The 21,907-nt window shown below is 40.5% G+C and overlaps 1 protein-coding gene across 1 annotated transcript in view; it reads left to right on the forward strand.

Moving 5' to 3' along the window:
• The window catches only part of LOC106607398 (protein shisa-9B), a 31,800-nt gene extending 10,844 nt beyond the window's left edge, over window positions 1–20,956 (forward strand). Inside the window, exons 3-4 of the mRNA XM_014204320.2 lie at window positions 10,636–10,794; window positions 16,919–20,956. Of these exons, the coding sequence (XP_014059795.1) occupies window positions 10,636–10,794; window positions 16,919–17,337 (578 nt within the window). The 3' untranslated portion in view covers window positions 17,338–20,956. The remainder of the gene's footprint in view (window positions 1–10,635; window positions 10,795–16,918) is intronic.
• The last annotated feature ends 951 nt before the right edge of the window (window positions 20,957–21,907 follow it).

The following is a 21,907-nucleotide window of genomic DNA, read 5'->3' on the forward strand; positions in this document are numbered from 1 at the left end:
TGGATTTGCCCCAAGCATAACGCTTTGTATTCAGGACATAAAGTACATTTCATAGTGAAATCCCTGAGCGGTTCCTTTCCTCTTCGTCAACTGAGTTAGGAAGGATACCTGTATCTTTGTAGTGACTGGGTGTATTGATACACCATACAAAGTGTAAATAATATATCAAATAAAATATTAATTTAATCAATTTTAAATTCAGGCTGTAACACAACAAAATGTGGAAAAAGTCAAGGGGTGTGAGCACTTTCTGAAGGCGCTGTATATGGCTCAGGTGGTTTCCATTCTGATTCCCTTATGTCACATGATGGAACTAATACATATGGTGCCAATACGCATGACATCTCCATGGAAACGAAGGTATGACGACCAAGTGGCCTGTCCATGGATTTTTTCTGTTGTAGGTAAAATAGATAGGAGCAGAAAAAAGGTGACTGTTGTTGAATTACACTAACTTAAGAGGCAGAATACATTATATCTGACTTTGAATTAATTTCCCCACAGTGGCAAAAGGACCTGATTATACACTTGCAGTTTGCTGTTACACTATCAACTCCTATAGGATTGTGCATGCCTGTATCCATGGCAATCTCACACAATTGTGCTGACACTGATTTTTTTTCTGCCCCTTTTAACTTCAGATTGAACTGATAAAAAAATACTTTTATCTAAGGAAATTCCCCTGAGGAAAACTATACATATAGACATTTGAGGCACCCTTAAATATCATAATAATCATGCTTTGAGGGAAATACTAATAATGAATGAACATTCCTAATAGGCAGCTTAGTTCTTTGTTTTCAACACATCAACTGTTGAATAAGCATTTTCTTTGGTTAATGCTTCCACTTTCTCCTCTTACATCTAAACCCACCAAAGTAGAGTACGGAAATGTGTGGACAAGGTAGTATCTTTCAGAAAATGGCTACCTGGTTGTCACAGGCATATAGTACCCTGAACATCAAGCCTACTGTACCTCAAGGTATGCCTACGAGATGAGTTTTCTCCTTCAGCTGAAATTATTATTATTCACTTTAATGAATTCAGGCGTTCTTGGTGCTGCCATGACAGGCGAATAATTAATCATTCTTTAAACAGAGACCCCTTTTTTTCTTCCGTGCCCCCTCCTGGAATAATGATCCGTTCATTACCAGCCAGCCGACATGTTGACAGGTAGGTGGTGGAAATCAGGGGCTCAGGAGCAGCTAGCGATGGGATGGGAGCTTCAGCGCTTTGGCCTATAGCTGCCTCACTGATGGGTCATAGTAAGCTACATTTAAACCTACAGCAAAATGTAATACGAAAAAGATTAACATGAATCCCTCCCTATACAGTACATTAAAACAACACAACATGTTCAACAATGTATTTTAAAAGTAAGCTGTAGGTTTATCATATACCAGACTGCCGATCAGACCCCAAAACCCAATGCCCTCATGTATGACCAATGAAAATGATTTATTTTAGGACTGCCTAATGGCATTTTTGAGTAGTCCAATAACATGGGGGTTACTGCAGATACCTTAGAGCACTTGTTCTGAACATCCTCACACTACTCAGGATACTCTGCCTCCATGCTGGCTGGTGATTGGTAAATTACACAGAGGGCCTGTTGGGGGTTCTAACACATCCAATGTAATGTAATATTAATACTAATGTCCACTGAGAATGGTCACAGCTTCAAAGGGGGCTTTCTTCACTTACTCTTTAAAGATGGTTCTTTGGTCATCTTTTCTTTGTTGGCTAGTGTTGGCAAGCCCCTCTTAAGTGGTAAGTGTTTAAGTTTACTCCCAGCTAAATGATGAATATCTACATTTATAAACAGATTTATATGTAGATGAAGCACAGCCCATGTTAGATCATGAGCGTTATTAGTGCATCATTGGCATCATAGTATCCACGATCTACAATACCATAGGAAACACATCCCTCTGAAAAATATATTGCTGTTTTTGACCATAATTGTCATAATGTTTGTGAAAATTACTGTCCTTCCATAACTCTTTTGTAATTATTACTAGGTCAGCAAAGACAGAGGTAGTTCATGTCAACAGATGACCAGACGTTTCTTGTAACAAATGGATGCTTTGGGGTAAAAAATGGTCATTGTCAGAATAGAAACCCAAACAATCACAACCATGCATCTTACAACCTCAAAACCACCAGACTTTATTAGTCCAGGAGACCATGAGTTCAGGAGCAGCATAGTAATACCCAGTCAACTTTCAGTCATTGTAGTACACTAGCATTAAACCTCCTGGGCCTGGTAGTTCTCTCTTTGTAGATAATGCCTCAGTTGTACAACAACATACCTCCCATGTTATTTTCAATTTTCATGCCAGGTTTGCATCTGGTTGCAACAAAATGGGTTGTGCTCTGTTTTCGTCCACAGGAAAATCTATCACCGTCACTGTCGTTTTGATGTATTTGAGGACATCGAGGTGTGGCTTTCATACACACACACACACACACACACACACACACACACACACACACACACACACACACACACACACACACACACACACACACACACACACACACACACACACACACACACACACACACACACACACACACACACACACAGACTATATTGTTACGAGATAAACAAAGACACAAGGATCTAATTTTGTCAACTGAACATGAGAGGTAAATAATTGCACCGGCAGGAACAGCAGCACTAGCTATGTGACTGAGCCCTCTTCAGTTGGTTGGTAAGCATTCAGCAGATTAATCCCCTTGTTCGGATGGAGTAGTCTGTGAGAATCAAGAAATCAGGGCAGCACAGATGGATTTTAACATTAGATCAACTAGCTACAATGGACAGATATTACAATAGAACAACAAAGCCTGTTAGCATACAAAGTCTCCTTTCTCCCAATCAACAGAAAAAAGCCTTCAGAAACACATGACAAAATCCTGTACCCTGTATACAGAATATAGTCTGCTATATCCCTGAGATTATAGCCTTGAGAATACATTGTCGGGAGACAACGCATTGTGCCTCCTTCCCATATGTGTTGAGGACTGCTGTTGTTTTGACTGCACAACAGCTCCACTAAAATGGTTATTTTCTGCTTCTGTCTCTTTGACTCACTTCTGGGCAGGGGGTAGAGTGGTGTGTCTATAGGGCACAGTCCTGCGCCTGTTCCCCTCCTCGTCCCCTAGCCATGTCTGACACTGTCAAGTGTACCCATGCCAGGGCTGCCTCCCTAGGATGGATACTGCCTCTATGGCAGGGGTTGTGGGTGCCTGGTTGGCACTGAGTGAAATGGTCCAGAGGGAGTTCTCACACGTGTCAGCCGTCACAGATGACACAATCCTCTCAGACAGACAGGGCTTTGTTCTAGTTCCCTCTCCTCTCCTCTAGTTGCCTCTCCTCTGGGTGGCTGGCTGGCGGCTAGGCTACACTCCACTTCTGTCCTGTGTGCTGCTGGGGCCATCTTGGCCACACGCACTGTCCTGTCCCTCTCCTCCAGGCCTGCCTGTGTGAGCAAGGGGCACCTGTGGCCACTTGGCCTCTTTTCTCTCTAGGCAGCCAGCCGAAGAGAAGAAAGTTCTCCCTTGCTGCCAACACACACGGCCGGACGGTCTGGCAGGCCCTTTCCCCACAAGACAGTGTCACAGGAAACTGTATTTAAATGGGTTACTACTACCTTCAATGATGAATGGAAAACAGTTACAAAACATCACCTTTATTTCCAGTTATATGCCTGTTTTTTAACAGGGCATTTTGTATCTCCTTTTCCTTTTTATATCTGCCTTGTTGAATGGTATTAGACAAAAGAATGCTGTGATCATTTTGAGACACTTTAGTTAAGCTTCCGCCTAAGGGCCAAACCTTTAAAAGTACTGGTGCTGCATACTAATACTGTAGTTCTATATCTTTGTTGGTACCTGACATGAATGATAACACCTTGTCAAGCTTCCAGGCTGAGAAGAGAAGCTTCATACAACAAGGTTGAAAAGTGAGATGAGTGTTTACTCCCACTAATGGAATACAAATTAAGTTCTCTCTTGTCTAAACTAAATGATTTAATGTACCATAAGTAGCACATGGCAATATGCAAGCACTTGGATGAGCAGATAGTGATTAGCTTTTGCATTGCTGTGGGCATATTATCTATTTTGTAGAAGTCACATTTGTGGCTGTACTATAGACGAATGAAACGCACGCTTCCATGCACAGACAACTTTGACCCAACTGGTGGCATGGAGAGTACCACTATCACAAACAGTGCACACAAACCCACCATCATGCAGGGTTGTAAGTAGTTCACCCAGACCACAGCATACACATCTTAATGCACAAAATAGTGAATATGGTGTATCTATATTTAATGTACCTTTTGCACATCGTTATTCTGTGCTTGCATTTTTACCTAACGGTTTACTGAATTATCCATTCATAAAGCACATACAATGGAGTCAATGTAATGAATAAGTTTGACAAAATAACTGTGTTGTCCATCCAATATACCCTTAGCATAGGGGAACGTCAATTTCATTCAGTAATACAAAACGACAAAGCTTATACATTAGATTTACACAGTGCCGGAATATAAATTCATTAAATGTTAATTTCATGCAGGCTTTTTGTGATCTCCCTCAGCAGATAAATAATGTGAGTATGAACTGTTGCTCATGTGGGTGTTGCCAACTTTAATGTATGAACTATGGTACAGGCCATTGTAAGTTAGAGATTCCATTACTTAGTTGACGTAGTCAAACTTGCCTCTGGAGAGAAACCTGTTCACCTAGTTTGCCAATCAAGCCATAAACATCAACAGTTACAAAGTGAAGTGTCGCCCTCAATAACACTCAGAGTCTGGAAGCGTAGGCTACATTTCAGAGGTGAGCTGATGAATGCGTATGAATTTAAGGTAATGGAAGCAGGTAGAGCACAGAGAAGGAGTGAACAATGCTCTGAGAGAGGAGAAGAGAGGAGGCATTATTGATTCTTCTGCTGCTTTTATCTCACAGTGAGCTCTACCTGTCAGATTGGATTACACAGACAATGGCTTTCCTCAGTCTGGATGAATTCCGATACATACTGTTTTTATGCCATCATCTGCACCCAGATCGGTTATGTTCCATCCCTGCATATGCCTATTTTATGTAAATTACAACTGAGGAAATTCAACCTATAAAATGACCTGTCAAGTCATGATTTACCCTGGTAAATCAAAGGTTTTTCTCATCAATCTTCAAGGCCTGACTATTAATCTTTCAGCTTGTCCAACCTTTATGAGTATAAAGAAGAAAAGCCAGGGGCTAGACACACATTTACATGGAATATAGACTTCTTCCATCAGGGCAAATAAGAGTGACTGAGTGACTTTCTTCTTGCGCACTGTCTAATACCCTGTAAATCCGTCTAGCAGAAGTAGGTTTCTGCGAGAGGCTTAGTGTTAAATGTCACACTGACTATTCTAGACAAATTCATTTGTGAAAATCAACATCAAATACTGACAAACTGTGCAAAGTATTGAAATCACATTCCTTGCAGTAGGTAAATTGGAAGTATGCATATATTAGGTTATTTTCTGTACATGCTTATTGAATCTGAAATATTTCAATGCAACAAAGCAATGCCAAATCATCTGATGAAACTACAAGTGTGCATCAAATATTATGAAGTATTGCTAATAAAGTATACAGTACATGTTATTGGAGGTCTTAGGACTAAACCTTCTGCAGACTTTCACTCCCCAATTGGAAATAACCTGTAAATGAGAGTGTCCTTCCCATTGTACCATCCATCCCTTTGGGGCATCCAGCTCCCAAAATACACTCTTGCATTTTTTATGAGTTCTTGGAAGGTATCTGTGTCTGTAGTGTTGATTCACTTATCCTGCAACAACCTTTGAGTCTTTAACCTTACAAAAGTTTTCACAAATGGACCACTTTTTACCAGTGGCAGACAGATGGAAAGTGAATTAAAGTGGGACTCCAGTAATTTAGAAGAAACGGTGTGTAAAGAGGACCAATGTCTGGCAGATGAAATTGGATTTTATCCATTGTACACAGACAATGGAGGGACAGATGTATTACTACTTAAATTAGCAGCTCAATGCCAAAGAAACAGCTTGTACTTCAGATTTCCAGATTTCCAGAGGTGGGGTAATTTCAGAGAACAAGGATTCTTGAAAACCACTCATTGTTTTCACCTAGTCACAGAGCCATACCTATACAGCTTCCCTGTATATGTCTTTTAATGAGACAACACGGATCATTTCATGGTCTTTTGCAAAGTAATTAGCACAGCACGGAAACATCTATTTGACCGGTGGGAAATTAGCTTTTAATTAGCCTATTTCACTATTATTCTATTTTTTATTATCATGGAGAGGCTGCACCATGGCATAGTGGACTCTGAACAACTAAAAGTTGATACTTGTTAAAAAAGTTGTACCATCTTTTATTTTTCAGTGGCAGAGAAGAGTACAGTAGTCCTTCTCTCTTTAAAGTATATTGTAGTTCTGTGCAATGGTCTCTTCCTCTTTAAACCCTCGTCTTTTCCCACAGAAAACACTGGAACGTTTCAACAATCATCATTCATTCATGCTGGGGTCCCTCCAGACCTCTGTTGAAAGCTCTACTGCCCTGTTGTTCCTGAACCATCTCCTGTTGGAGCGTATCTATTGGGACCACTGTGCAGCAGGGGGAATATGTTTCCAGGTGGCAGTGCAGTATTTCATAAGAATTTCCAAAGTTTCTGATTATCATAGTCAGTAGCCCTCAGGGAACCTTTAGGTCCAAATCTGGTGGGCAAGTTGCTAGGGTAGTTTCTATGAACTTTTCCCATTCTTCATATTTATTCCCCTGTGGATAAGCACGAAATAAACATAGAGGGTCAACTTCATAATTAATTTTTATGAAAACAAAAGTTGATTTTGAACAGCAATTTTTTTTGCAGTTGGTGCTGTATTTTTCTGGGGATACGTTGATTTCAAGCCGTCCATTTATACATTTTGGTTCAGAACTTCTGAAAGATCATGCAACTTTTCTTATCATGAAACCTATTTTTCTCTCCTCTCCAACCAAAATGGATTAATGCACCTGCTGTTGGCTACAGCCCTCTTGGCCCGGCTGTCAGACTAGTCAGACTAGACATCTTTTCTTACATCGCTGCTGCCTTCAGCCTTTCGGACCTGTAGATCCAGCAATGATTGTGTTCATCATCTGGAGAAGAGAAACCTTCCAGTGGCCGCTGCTGAGTCATGAGCCAGGAAGCATGCGTAACTAAAGCTGGCATATTCATTAAGTAACTGTCTGGGAAAAATAGACTAGAATCCAATCAAATCGCCTGCCAGCCGGGAAGACGAGGAGAACAAAAGCTCTGGTGACATTTCAGCGATAGCTGACATCTCTTCCCTGACGAATGGTCATTGCTACCAAGACCCTGTTCCAAATCAGAACATCTATTTCAGTCCACTTGGCATCAGTCTTTTCCCAGACAGACGGAACCATTTTAGCCTAGATTTGATTTGATTGGATCCATTTCTTTCACGGTTCATTGTCCACTGTCCAAAGCAGATGACAGTGTTCAGCTAAATGTGTAAATGCAAATGTATTTAGTATATTAGCTGTGGAGCTAATTAGAATGGAATATTGTGTACTAGTTGCAGCACTGACAAACAGGGTTCCACGTCCACTGACCTCCTTATCAACTAACTAACATGAAACCGAGCAAAAGAGGCTCTTTGCTTTTCACACTGTGGTGTGTGTGCCTGATTAGATGTTGCATGGCAACAATAAAATGAGGTATTATACTGCAACAGATCTTACAGATAAGACATTTTATTTGATTAAATCTGTATCATTACAAACATTGATGTTGACTACTCAGTGATCGTCATGTCTGGATTCTCCCCTCATACCATCACTGCAGAAGAGAGATGTATGTGTACAGTAGCATCGAGTTAAAACAAGATGTGAGTCCTATTATGCGAACTGCTTGGTAAGATTTGGGGCATAAGTAATGGGGATTGTATGTTCTTTTCACCATTTAGCCTCCCTTTGGCAATCTACTGAAGTGTAAACTTGCCAGAGAAATCTGCTCTCAGAACATGTTGACCTGTTGACTTGCAAAAGAGTTGTTAAGTTGTTAATTGGCCTCAGTGTGCCTCCGCAAATATGCCATTAATCACGGCCAGTTATTATGTGTAACATACAAGTTGACAGCCTGTTTTGATCATCATGATTGGGGAAACAAAGGAGGGTGGTCACACTGTAGATATGATTGAATTCTGGCCATAATTATTGTTAAGTATGATATAGTGTGATACTATTACACAGCATTTATCATAGGCACTACTGTATGTTGTTATTGTGGAACCTAGAGCATTGATACTAACTGAGTCCTGCGCCTGCGAATGAATGCACTGTGCTTGAACTTGAGTTTGAACGATAAAGTCATGTCAATGTTATCTCTGTTTCAAGTATAATGTATTACTGTTTGTGTCGTAGTAAGAACACAACAATTATATATTAAAAAAGCATTCACACTGGAGTAAATGTTGCCAGTTCTTCTACTATCTGTGAGATGAGTAATGAACTGGAGGTTCTCATCTCTATTTTCCAAAGCAGACGTTTATAGTTCTTCATTTATCACAGTCTCAAAGGTACAGTCAAGGTAACTCCTTTTCATCTACTCTTTTTAATGAATACTTGTTCACTATAAATAATAACTGAATGACCTTTGTCTTTTGATTAATCATAATAATAATAAACAGTTACTTAATATTGCTTTTATATTACGCAGTTACTTATTGATGGTGCTGTAAAAATCAAAAAGATTGTAGACTTGAATGAATATCTAATGTAGGACAGGGCCCATAAGAAGTCAGATCATTATTTTCCCTTTTTCTAACAGATGTTATTTACAATTTGTAGTAGCCTTCAAATTAATCCAGACCTTCAAGCAGTGCTGGACCATTCTATTTTACTTGTTGAATATGTGGTCATACATAGGAAGCTATTGTTACTTCGTGCCATAGGTTCATTTCGTGCCATAGGTTCAATCTGCTGCTCAACAGATTGCTTGTACTTTGAAAACTCATTAGTGTTCTCAACATGCCCAAGCAGCAGTTTATGGGCACTTACAATGTCTACTACAATGACTCTACTTTCTCAAGGTGCTGGTATTGTTCCTCACATTGGCTGTGGACATCAGTAATGGAAGAGAGTTATGTTTACATGTGCAACATGAATACAGATACAACAACAACATAGGCTGAATGGATGTACAGTAATACCTTGACCAATCAGTAACTGCTACAGCCAAACTGGGGGAATGCATTTTATGGAACTCTGCTATTACACACAATATCAATATTGAGCAATTAGTTAACTTTACATTAGTGATATTCTACTGTAGATAGCTACTGTAGTATTGCTGGAGTTATTAAGGTGGCATTCACCGTCCCCCAAACTGACACCTGGGCGTGGGTGCAGTCTGCTGTCTCCTGACCTCCTTTGGGTCCTGCGGGGCCAGTTGAAAATGATGCCCACAACATCTGGTTGCGCTGCCATGCCAGCAGGCAGGGGGCCAGTCAATTTGCCATGGTTCCATGCACTCCTCAATTAAGCAGATGTCTGCATGCTGGATGCTGGATTAGTACCATCTTATAAAGAGCAGTCATCACACTCTCTCTCTCCAGCTGAGTCCCCAGGGAGGGCCAACCAGCACGGGGTGCAATGTTACCAAGGATCTGAAACAATTACCTCTGTCCATTCTTATCCATCTGTCAAATTGATTTCTATCAGGCCTATTGAGAGACATATCAGCTGGGGGCTGAGCTACGTTGCTGTTGGTTTTGGCTGAGGCTTGTTTGGAGGAAACCAAAGAGATTCGATTGGAAGAGGATTAGCACAGTGAGCTGGCTAGATGAGCCATCTAGCTCGGAGCGATGGACGGTTAATGATTTGTATCCCGGGGCTAACATGAAGAGACTATAACAATTGTATTGGCAGGTCAATGAGATAGACCTCACGTAGGCAGCTTACACTATCAGGTCTCGACTTCCACAGCTTTCCTGGGAGACACCAGCTCTTACATCTCACCACTGACAGGAAGGAAGAAACACTGATTTCAAAAATACTGCCGATAGCCCTTTCATGCAGCCAAATTACCTAGGGGCCTCGTGGATAGAATGTTATTAATTTTTTTCATCATTTCAAAATCTATAAACATTTCTTTTTATATGTCACCGAAAATCCGGTGATTCTATGTCAAATGGTCTTATGTGATGTATATAAAGTGTAATATTGGGATGCAAACTCAAAATGTAGTACATTTCAACTATATCTGACATTATAGTGGTGTTTTATTTTTTTTTGCCATGTGAGGGAGGTTTCAAAGTAGATATGTTTAAGACTACCAAGAAACACTGTGTGACCCTTATTTAGCCCACTGCCGTAAAAGGTAAAAAATATTGCCTCACTTAAGTGGAAAAACAATACAACAGTGCACAATCAAATTTGCTAACTTGCAAATACATTGTAGCATTTATATGGGCCCATAATCTCAATCACTCAGATGGAACATCAATATTTAATGACATTTTTTACTTTTTCTGCCAGACTGACACCTCTCTCTCTGCCATCTTTCTCTTTCTCTCCCTACAGAGGCTAATCAGATGAACAGTGTGGGTCCAGGATCATCACTAATGCCAGGCTTAGGGTCTCCTCCCCACCCCTACCCTTCCATGGGACAGATCACTAGCCCCTATGAGCAACAGCAACCTGGGAAAGAGCTCAATAAGTACGCCTCCCTCAAGGCTGTCGGTAAGAGACACTTATTGCTCATTCTAAGATATGAGGATATGGGAATATAGGAATAAGCGCTGAGCAGCTTCTCTGATTAACTTCATAATCAAAATAGCTAAACAGATTTCATCAGCTAATCAAAAGGGGTAATATATAATTTAATCATCATTTCAAATCTAACGAAATGCATATATTTCACAGTACAATATAAGTACCAGTCAAACGTTTGGAGACACCTACTGATTTAAGGATCTTTCTTTATTTTTACTAATTTCTATATTGTAGAATAAGTGAATACATCAAAACTAGGAAGTAACACATATGGAATCATGTGGTAACCAAAAAAGTTTTCAACAAATCAAAATATAATTTCTATTTGAGATTCTTCAAAGTAGCCACCCTTTGCCTTGATGACAGCTTTTCACACTCTTGGCATTCTCTCAACCAGATTCATGAGGTAGTCACCTGGAATGCATTTCAATTAACAGGTGTGCCTTGTTAAAAGTTAATTTGTGGAATTTCTTTCCTTCTTAATGTGTTTGAGCCAATCAGTTGTGTTGTGACAAGGTAGGGGTGGTATACAGATGATAGCCCTATTTGGTCAAATACCATATTACGGCAAGAACAGCTCAAGTAAGCAAAGAGAAATGACAGTCCATCATTACTTTTTAAGACATGAAGTTAAGTCAATCTGTAAAATTTCAAGAACTTTGAAAGTTTCTTCAAGTGCAGTCGCAAAAACCATCAAGCGGTATGATGAAACTGGCTCTCATGTGGACTGCCACAGGAAAGGAAGACCCAGAGTTACCTCTGCTGCAGAGCATACGTTCATTAGACTTAACTGCACCTCAGATTGCAGCCCAAATAAATGCTTCACAGAGTTCAAGTAACAGACACATCTCAACATCAACTGTTCAGAGGAGACTGTGTGAATCAGGCCTTCATGGTCGAATTGCTGCAAAGGAACCACTACTAAAGGACACCAATAAGAAGAAGAGACTTGCTTGGGCCAAGAAACACAAGCAATGGACATTACACAAGTGGAAATCTGTCCTTTGGTCTGATGAGTCCAAATGTGAGATTTTTGGTTCCAATCGCCATGTCTTTGTGAGACGCAGAGTAGGTGATGATCTCCGCCTGTGTGGTTCCCACCGTGAAGCATGGAGGAGGAGGTGTGAGGGTGTGGGGTGCTTTGCTGGTGACACTGTCTGTGATTTATTTAAAATTCAAGGCACACAACCAGCATGGCTACCACAGAATTCTGCAGCGATACACCATCCCATCTGGTTTGCGCTTAGTGGGACTATCATTCATTTTTCAACAGGACAATGACCCCAAACAGACCTCCAGGCTGTGTAAGGGCTATTTGACCAAGGCATGTGATGGAGTGCTGCATCAGATGACCTGGCCTCCATAATCACCCGACCTCAACCCAATTTATACGGTTTGGGATGACTTGTACCGCAGAGTGAAGGAAAAGCAGACAGCAAGTGCTCAGCATATGTGGGAACTTCTTCAAGACTGTTGGAAAAGCATTCCTCATGAAGCTGGTTGAGAGAATGCCAAGAGTGTGCAAAGCTGTCATCAAGGCAAAAGGTGGTTACTTTGAATCTAAAATCTAAAATATATTTTGTTTAACACTTTTCAAATCAAATCTAATTAATTTTCTTTGTCACATGCGCCGAATACAACAGGTGTAGACCTTACAGTGAAATGCTTAAAAACAAACAAAATAGCACGGTTGGTTAAGAGCCAATCAAACGGCAGCCATCCTCTCCGGCACCATTCTTATTTTTTGGTTACTACATGATTCCATGTGTGTTATTTCATAGTTTTGATGTCTTCACTATTATTCTACAATGTAGAAAATAGTAAAAATAAAGAAAAACCCTTGAATGAATAGGTGTGTCCAAACTTTTAACTGGTACTGTACATGCCATGCATACCTATAGCATGTGAGAAAGGGAAACCATTCCACTGAAATGGATGGGAATGGTAGAGTATTTATTTGGCCATCTGTTAAATTGAAGGCATCTCTTCTCATAAAAGAGGACGTGAGGATTAGAATATCAGCCGAGATCGCAAATGAGCATACGCCTCTGAAGTGTCGAACTTCCATGTAATCACACTCAAATTACATGATTAAATGTGGGCTAATTAACACAATGGAGATCTGGAATGATGAGCAAAAACACCAAGCAGCTAGTGTAGATATTTTCTGCTGCCTGCTGTAATTATCAGTTAGCCTGGTCTCCGTCTCTATCCTAGCATGCTGTATGGTTACTTACTGAGAGACACTATGTTTATGTGACACTTTCCGTTTAAAGAAAAACCTCAAAGAAAGAGAGGCTCTCAACAAAAATATTTACACTGTGTTAACGGTTTATTTCTAATTAGACAGGATAACAGATGTAGAATTTTGCCTTTCAGAAAGGGAGGAAAATAACCTCGCTTTTAGGAAAATTACTGTAATTGATTTGCCTTTCAAATTTCATGTCTCAAGGCTATCCATTGCTTTGCCTTTGTTGCTCTTATCACCTATAGTTTTGCTGCTGCAAATCATAAATGAAGAAGCTTGTGAAATGTTGGACAGCCACTGTTACAGTACCAACATCAACTAGTGAAGGTCTACATTGAGAGTCAGATCTCATTGAACCCATAACTGATATTAGGATCATGAAACCATGTCTCTTCAGTTATCCTTCAACATTATATTGTGAAATAGATTTTCTATAACATTTAGCGAGGGCAAGTATAATAAATTAAACATCACAGCTTGACCCACCCCCTGCACAAGGGAAAAGCATTGTTTACTGCAATGTGTCTTATGCCTCACCTCTAAATTCCCTGAGTGCTAAATCCAAGGTTTGGGAAATGATCAACCAAAATCTAGCAATGAATTATTCTCTCCCGCTGTCCCCCCAGTGATTTTGTAAGGTCACAGAATTGGATTTCTCACAGACATTTACAATCTGAACTGGCTAAATTATAAAGGAGCGGGAGCCCCATCAGGGAGGTGTCTGAAGACATTTTGGATCTGCCTGCCGCTCTTCTGGCTGTAAACACTAGGCTAATTATTTCTCATGCCATTCTCCAAAAAGCTGTAATTATAATTGAGTTGAACATGACAATTCTGCAAGCAGCCTTCTCTTTGATGCGTTCATTTAGGATACAAGTCTACATGAAGATCTCTGCAAGTTCAGTATTGTGTGTATGCCATAGACAGTGAATTAGATTGGGATTCTAATTTATGTATGGCTGTCATGTGCCAGGGGATATTGTTGATTTCCTCGTCATGTAGTTATGTCAGAGACTTTCCCTGTTATCTTTGCCTCTCCATTTGAAGCAAAATGCCATGGTGCTGAACTAATGCCTCTGAAATATAGAAAAAGGGAATGATTAATTAGGCTCACAGGAAAGCAATGTCTAAGCATGTTGACTTTATCTCTAAGTTTTTTTTTTACACTGATTGATGCTCAAACAGTCAGTCGTTTTCTCCATAGACCAATAAGAGAAACAGGCGAGTGAGCTAGCAGAGCAGATAAACGCTCGGATTAATAAACCAGAGAGACAGGCATCAGAAACCAGCTCTGCTTCTGATGGGGAATTAAAAGAAGTGATGGAGACATATTTGATAGTGTTTATCACCCTAATTAAACAGGGGTCTCTTTATGGATTCTGCCTGATTCAACTAAAGGAACTTCAAAGGCCCTCGCCATAAATGGGGCTGGATGAGATGGCAGCTGTCAGAGTTGCAGAGGCACAATCCCACAGAGGATGATGTGGCGGCAGGCATGTGGAACATTCACCAGATTCTCTCTGTGACATCATAGACAATCAGATGAAACTTATCTGACTGCTGCTAATCTAGTGAAGAGGCGTCAAGCTGCAGACGGATCATTAGGGGATATAAAGACTGTGGTGAAACGTACACTACCATTCAAAAGTTTGGGGTCGCTTAGAAATGTTCTTGTTTTTGAAAGAAAAGCACATAATTGGTCATTAGGAAACCCTTTTGCAATTATGTTAGCACAGCTGAAAACTGTTGTCCCGATTAAAGAAGCAATAAAAATGGTCTTCTTTAGACTAGTTGAGTATCTGGAGCATCAGCATTTGTTGGTTTGATTACAGGCTCAAAATGGCAGCATCATTAAATAGTACCCGCAAAACACCAGTCTCAACGTCAAGAGTGAAGAGGCGACTCTGAGATTCTGGCCTTCTAGGCAGAGTAGCAAAGAAAAAGCCATATCTCAGACTGGCCAATAAAAATAAAAGATTAAGATGGGCAAAAGAACATAGACACTGGACAGAGGAACTATGCCTAGAAGGACAGCATCCCGGAGTCGCCTCTTCACTGTTGACGTTGAGACTGGTGTTTTGCGGGTACTATTTAATGAAGCTACCAGTTGAGGACTTGTGAGGTGTCTGTTTCTCAAACTAGACACTCTAATGTACTTGTCCTCTTGCTCCGGGGCCTCCCACTCCTCTTTCTATTCTGGTTAGAGACAGTTTGCGCTGTTCTGTGAAGGGAGTAGTACACAGCATTGTACGAGATCTTCAGTTTCTTGGCAATTTCTCGCATAGAATAGCCTTAATTTCTCAGAACAAGAATAGACTGACGAGTTTCAGAAGAAAGTTCTTTGTTTCTGGCCATTTTGAGCCTGTAATCGAACCCACAAATGCTGATGCTCCAGATACTCAACTAGTCTAAAGAAGGCCAGTTTTATTGCTTCTTTAATCATAATTGCAAAAGGGTTTTCTGATGATCAATTAGCCTTTTAAAATGATAAACTTGGACTAGCTAACACACTAGCCATTGGAACACAGGAGTGATGGTTGCTGATAATGGGCCTATGTAGATATTCCATAAAATATCTGCCGTTTCCAGCTACAATAGTCATTTACAGCATTAGCAATGTCTACACTGTATTTCTGATGAATTTGAAGTTATTTTAATGGACAGAAAATGTGCTTTTCTTTCAAAAACAAGGACATTTCTAAGTGACCCCTAACTTTTGAACGGTAGTGTATCTAATGAGAGCTGCCCGGTGACTAGGGGATGGGAGGGAGAACAGAGGAATGAGTGCCGGTGGGGAAACTTATTAAACTGTTTGGGTTGAGTCTATGTGAACCAATGTGGTCCCCTCCCTCCTCTCTGATTCTCTGATGTGTATTAAGCTGTGGGCAATTGATGTGTACGCTATGAAAGCACATTGTTCAGAGGGAGCTCTGCACTGCTCCTCCCTGGTTTGAGACGAGTCTCGCGCTAATGTGGCGGTGTCCGATCCAGAACATTGAGGCTGAGGCCGTCTGCCTCTCCCTCCGCCCACCAGGGTATCATAACAGATTAAAGGTCACCGGCAGGACATTTAATTAGAAAGTCTGAAATGTCACACAGGGAAATGACTGACGCTGTAGAGTATGGTGTTAGTGAGGGGATAATGTTTTCAGAACAGGTCTGCACCAGACTGGACATGTCAAATGACACCATGTAACAATGTCAGTGGCTGTTAAGGGCAAATGATGTCCGATAGTTAAAGGATATATTATACACAAAGCATCAAATATACTATAGAAATCAAGTAAACATTCCAGAATGCTCAGGGACATATTAATTTGCATATTACAATACAACTGTGCACACAGCCAGCTTTGAAAAGAGCAAACTCCCCAACCAGTCTGGAGGGGGTTGTTTACTATTAGCTAAAGCCTGCATGTTTCCAGATGATAATGGCAATGTTGGGAAAATCATTTACATTTATTTTCCAATGGCATGATGATATACAGGACATATCAACAACATTCAACACGGCTCAGGCAAAATGTATTATTCACCTCGGTATCCTTTAAAAAACCTTTAGCTACCATTTTCTCAACTGTTCCTCACCCCACATGACAATATGTCATCTACCCCAGTTTAGGATTAATATGGCATTAATATTGCATGTACATAAATATAGATTTGGAAACAGTCCAAAATCCTCAAATACTTCAATATCTCAACTAATCTAAATAAATCTCGCCAAAGCAAAGACCTGAACATTTGCTATTGTCTGTGCATGACATTAACAAAATGGCTGTCATTACAATATTTTTTCATTTATGTTTTTTTGCTCATGTATGTGTGTATGTCTGTTTCCAGCGGAGAAGGTTAATGACAACTTCTACACCAACCGGCGGCACATGGTAGAGATGGCAGCCAAGGGCAGTCTCCCTATGCACCCGATGCATCGCATAGAGCAGGAGCCCAGCAACCCCTACAGCCCTCCCTTACAGCCTTCCCTAAAGCAGAACGGACACAAGTCCAAAAGCACCAAGGGCCACAGCAGCCACAGCAGCAGCTCCCATACTCTGGCCTATGGCTCCAACACCATCGCCAACCCAGGGATGCAGAAGAACTGGGACGGCTCAGAGACGGTGGGCCGCCGGCAGAGCCACGGCACTAAGAAACACTGCACCATAGAGCAGGTGAACGAGATGCACAGCACCTCGCGCAGCCAGCACTACATGCCCCCGCAGCCCTACTTTGTCAGCAACAGCAAGACAGAAGTGACTGTCTGATCTGAGAGCCCACCCCACCACTATAACCACTATAACCCCAGCTGCAAGAAAGAGAGAGAGAGCGAGCGAGAGAGAGAGCGAGAGCGAGCGAGAGTGTGAGAGAGAGAGAGAGAGAGAGAGAGAGAGAGTTGGTCAGAAGGTTGCTGTAGAGGCTGAAGAAGAACAGCAGTCCTGGATTGAGTGCCCCTCTCTAGGGGTGCTATGTGTCAACTAATGCGTGTGGCTGACTGTGCATGTGACAGGCATGTGTGGGACTCCTGCCAGTGGGGGGAGAGTGACCACAACAACATACTCCAAACCTCCAAGGTTTCAGTCATCACTGTATTAATGATTATATTGCAACTAATACAAACAAATCATATACTGCAAGTCAGACTAAAAACTTCAATGAGCAGAGCATAGCAATGATTGACCTCTGATGGACAGGTTAGCCAGGATGAGCCTGGAGCCATGCAGTGGTGGAAGAGACTGGAACTGTACAAAAGCCCAGTGGCAATAGACTTTTCCTATTGTCAGTATTAACTGAGATCTCAAAGGGCCTGAAAATGTGTATCATCTCATGTAGTTTCCATTGAATCCGCCTCGGATAAGCCAGTAGGTTTAGATCTAGACGCAGTGGAGCAGAGCAGCCGTTAGTGAAGGGATACATTGTTCACTTCAACATTGATTGACATTTCCTCAGATGTTGTGTACTGTATATACTGTGGGGGGACTTGTGGGTAATGCTCATGCTCGGAACCTCGGGCTCATGATTACATCTATAGGGAAACAGTAACAATTTCAGATATGGACTGTATATTCTCCTTCAGAAACTACAGAGCATGAGGTGGATGAGACTGCACCAAACCAGTTCTGTAGCCACAACATTATACACACCCTACTCTGCTCTCTGGTGTTAGGGCTGTGCCTTTCTCTGAGAAAACTATGAAATACTGTTCAAATCAAAGAGCTCGTCTTATAAACCATTGTCTAAGGTGTGGAATTTACTTAAATGTCTTCATCTTGCAAACAGGTCCACAACTGTCAGTTGAAAATGGTGAGTTACATCTATCATTTCACATTCTTTATTTCTGTTTCCATTAGACAATGCATTGTGTGTGTGTGTTTACCTTGGTACCTTAGAACAATGATAGAGAAAACACAGAAGGAATTGTGTCCTTTCCATACATGTAACGTCACTGCCCAAACATTTGTGAATATATTGCCCATATATTTATGATAATTCCCAAATTGATTAGCATGGGATTCATTTTGTGCAGGGGTGCCTGTTTCTCACCCACCTCCATCAATACTAGAGCCTAGAGCCAGGCCCCCATCTCAGACTGTTGTGGCAGTAGAAGACTGCTGAGGGCTCCTTTACGGCTACCCAGAGAGATGTTAAAGGGTAGTGGATGTTCCTGAAACAGCCATAAAAGGTACAGCCTGGGTAAATAGAGTGGATGGATTTCATTTAGTATGAGATCAAGCCCTGGATTAAGACAGAGAAGGTCTTCTGAAATCACCATGAGTTGATGTCATTGCATGCACAAATCAAACTTTAACTATCTGTAAAAGATAAATTGCAATACGTTATGTACTAATTATTGTTAAAACGTTTTTTTCTCTCCTATTTTTCTTATTATTATTTAAAAAAATAAAATCTACAGTTTCATCAACTTTATAAGATATACACATAAAAATAAAATGTCTTCTTTTTGAATATCTGGAGTAGCCAACTAAAACATCTGAGAGTACCCATGTACAAACACACAGGTCAAGATGTGCCTGTCTTTTCCATTGGGCTAGTTGTGCGTCATCAGATGAAAAATAGTACATTTTTCTCTCAACACTCCATTCTTGGGAGCCCACACGAGCGGCACAGCGCATTAGCATGCCACACTTACCAAAAAAGCGTTTTAAATAAAGGGCTTCTGATGCAATTTGCCATGTGTTGCGTTTGTCACTGCCCACTGATTCAAGAGCAGCCCACACTTTGTCCGCATGTCTTAATCATGCCTCTCAACTTTCCATGGCTTTCAACTGTCCATTAGTCTGTCTGCCAGTAACAAAGTGGCTCTAATGGCTGGAGGAGTGACAGCCAGCAGCTTGTCGTTCATTCTCTTACTCACCACATGAGATCTGGTAAGAATAGCCGTGAGTCACATTCCCTACGTTTAGGACTTTGGAAAGCATTAGAGGTAGACAAAAAGTATTTTTATTTTGTGGTTGGTACAGTACGAAAAAACACAAGTCGACATTTTCGGATTAGACTAAGGGAACAATCATCAAGACTGATTTTTAACCACATTTGAACCAGATATGTATTGTATAGTCAGGCACACAACTATATGTTTTGAGTGTGTTATCACATTGTCAGTGAAACGTAATGCACCAATACTGTAGATTGCCGCAATATGCTAACAACCAAGGCACCATCTTACATTTCTCATAATGAATATGTTCACATCTTTATTTTGCATGACGTAACTCACAGTCACACAAACTGCAACACGCTGTATTGTTGTTTCATCACACAAGCCACTCGTATGTAGAATTTTCTAGACTAGACTAGTCATATATGCAGTTTTTGGCATATATGCAACGCATATCAGTTTAACATTTGCACCAATAAGACAGAAGACTTCAGAATACCAATGATGTGATGCAAAAAAATGGATACATATTTGTGTATTACATTTGTCTATACAAAACAATGTCCAACAATGAAAATGGTAAGGAAAAGTACTGCAAATTTGCATTGACTGCAAAAGGGCTGATTCTTTAGGTCATAAATATAGAGACATATTTATTATGCCTGTACAGTACATAGTTAAGGTGATGTTTTGGTAGGGCCATAGAAAAAGTCTGTGCCTTGTGTCCAAATGAAATGTGCACCTGATTTAATTGTCCAAATACTGACTGGTCTATGAACAGATTGATGCATAATATTATACCGTATAGCATGATATGAAATCACTGTTCCACTTCAAAGGACCCTCTCAATAACAATATCATATCCAACAGAGTTCATTTATTAAACTATAATCACCAGAAAATGTATCTGGTTTCTCAGTGTTAAAACATGTGCAAAAGTCCACAGCTCCATTGATTGTAGATAGAGTGCACCTATTATACTGTTTCAGTCATGGAGGGAACCTACAGTAACACTTATATGTGTAGTAGTGAAGTATAACTCCCTCACTAAAATAGCTTCCACTGATATAATAGCATAAAACATGTACATGACGTGTAGATTAACATTCCAGCTGACTGGTCACCATGCTACATAATGGCATACTGTAAAGTAATAACACAATGGCCATTGATTCTAAATCATGTCCTATGAAATTATTTAACTATTTACATCCAAACTTTGCTCATTTCTCAATCTAATAAAAACATTCTCTACCTAATCCTCATTGAACTAAATTGTGCCCCTGGCTGAGGCTGAATTGCATTCATGATGCAGCTAGTGGTCTTGGTTCCAACCTTTAGGAGTGGGAAGACGATGGTGCTCTTTGTCAGTGGATCATGTTATTCGTGAAGCACAACTGATTTTGTATTCTAACAAAATGAAATATTACTTGTCATATATGTATGTGCAAGTTGGGAAGCGGAAACTCCATTGTATTGTACACATCTAAAATCATATTTACAATAAATCTGTTTCTTCTCAAGATTTTTGTGGTGAGGTACAGTATATCCATGGTTGCATTATTTGAATGTTGCATTTCTCTTGATCTTACTATGATTAGGCTTTAGCTTAGAGGGCTAACACTTGTGTCACACGACACAAAGGAGACCCAGGTTAGAACCCAATCGGTCATTCATCCAGTTAACGTTTCTTGTGAACATACAGGAGGCTGCATAGATCATCGTAAACTTGCAGAAATTCCTTTGAACAGCATCCACTTGCAGCCATTCAGTGGAGACTGATTGTGTTCCCAAGCATTCAACTTAGCTAATAAAACCCCAGTGGTCCTACGCCACGCCTTGTTCCCTGTAATGAGAGTTAACCTGGCTGTCTAGCGTGATCATTTAGCAGCCCTATCAGCAGGACAAGAGCCCTGCCTATCTCTTCATGTTGAGATGGCTCTTCATTAAAGCCCAATCTGTCCCTGGACGTTTTAATTAACACACAACTCTGCTGACCTTTCTATGGAGATTGTTCTCCTTCAACACCATCCATCAGCAACAAGGCTATGGTGTCAGCGCCACATTAAATGTTTGCTCAAACAGAAGGTCTTTACAGGTACTTTAGAGGTACTATTGGGACCCTCAGCTTCATTCATTTCAGTCTTCAAATTGGTTTAGATACAGAGAATTTGTTTTCTACTATCGATTTTAACCCACTTTATCTAGCTAATCAGATTAAATATGACTTTTTACAATAAAGTTATTTTGACTAAAGTTTGGATTTTTTAAAAAATGTTCTAAGACAGTGAGCAACATTTGGAGACGTTTAAGAGATGATTTTCAAAACAGTTGCATAGATTTAACTTCGCTGATTGAGTCATTACCATTGGCTAAAACTGTAGGAGCCACTTAAATTCTCCACCATCCAGCCAGTCGTATAGGAGATTAGCCAATA

This window comes from Salmo salar, chromosome ssa06, assembly GCF_905237065.1.
Source record: "Salmo salar chromosome ssa06, Ssal_v3.1, whole genome shotgun sequence".
In the NCBI taxonomy this organism is placed as follows: domain Eukaryota; kingdom Metazoa; phylum Chordata; class Actinopteri; order Salmoniformes; family Salmonidae; genus Salmo; species Salmo salar.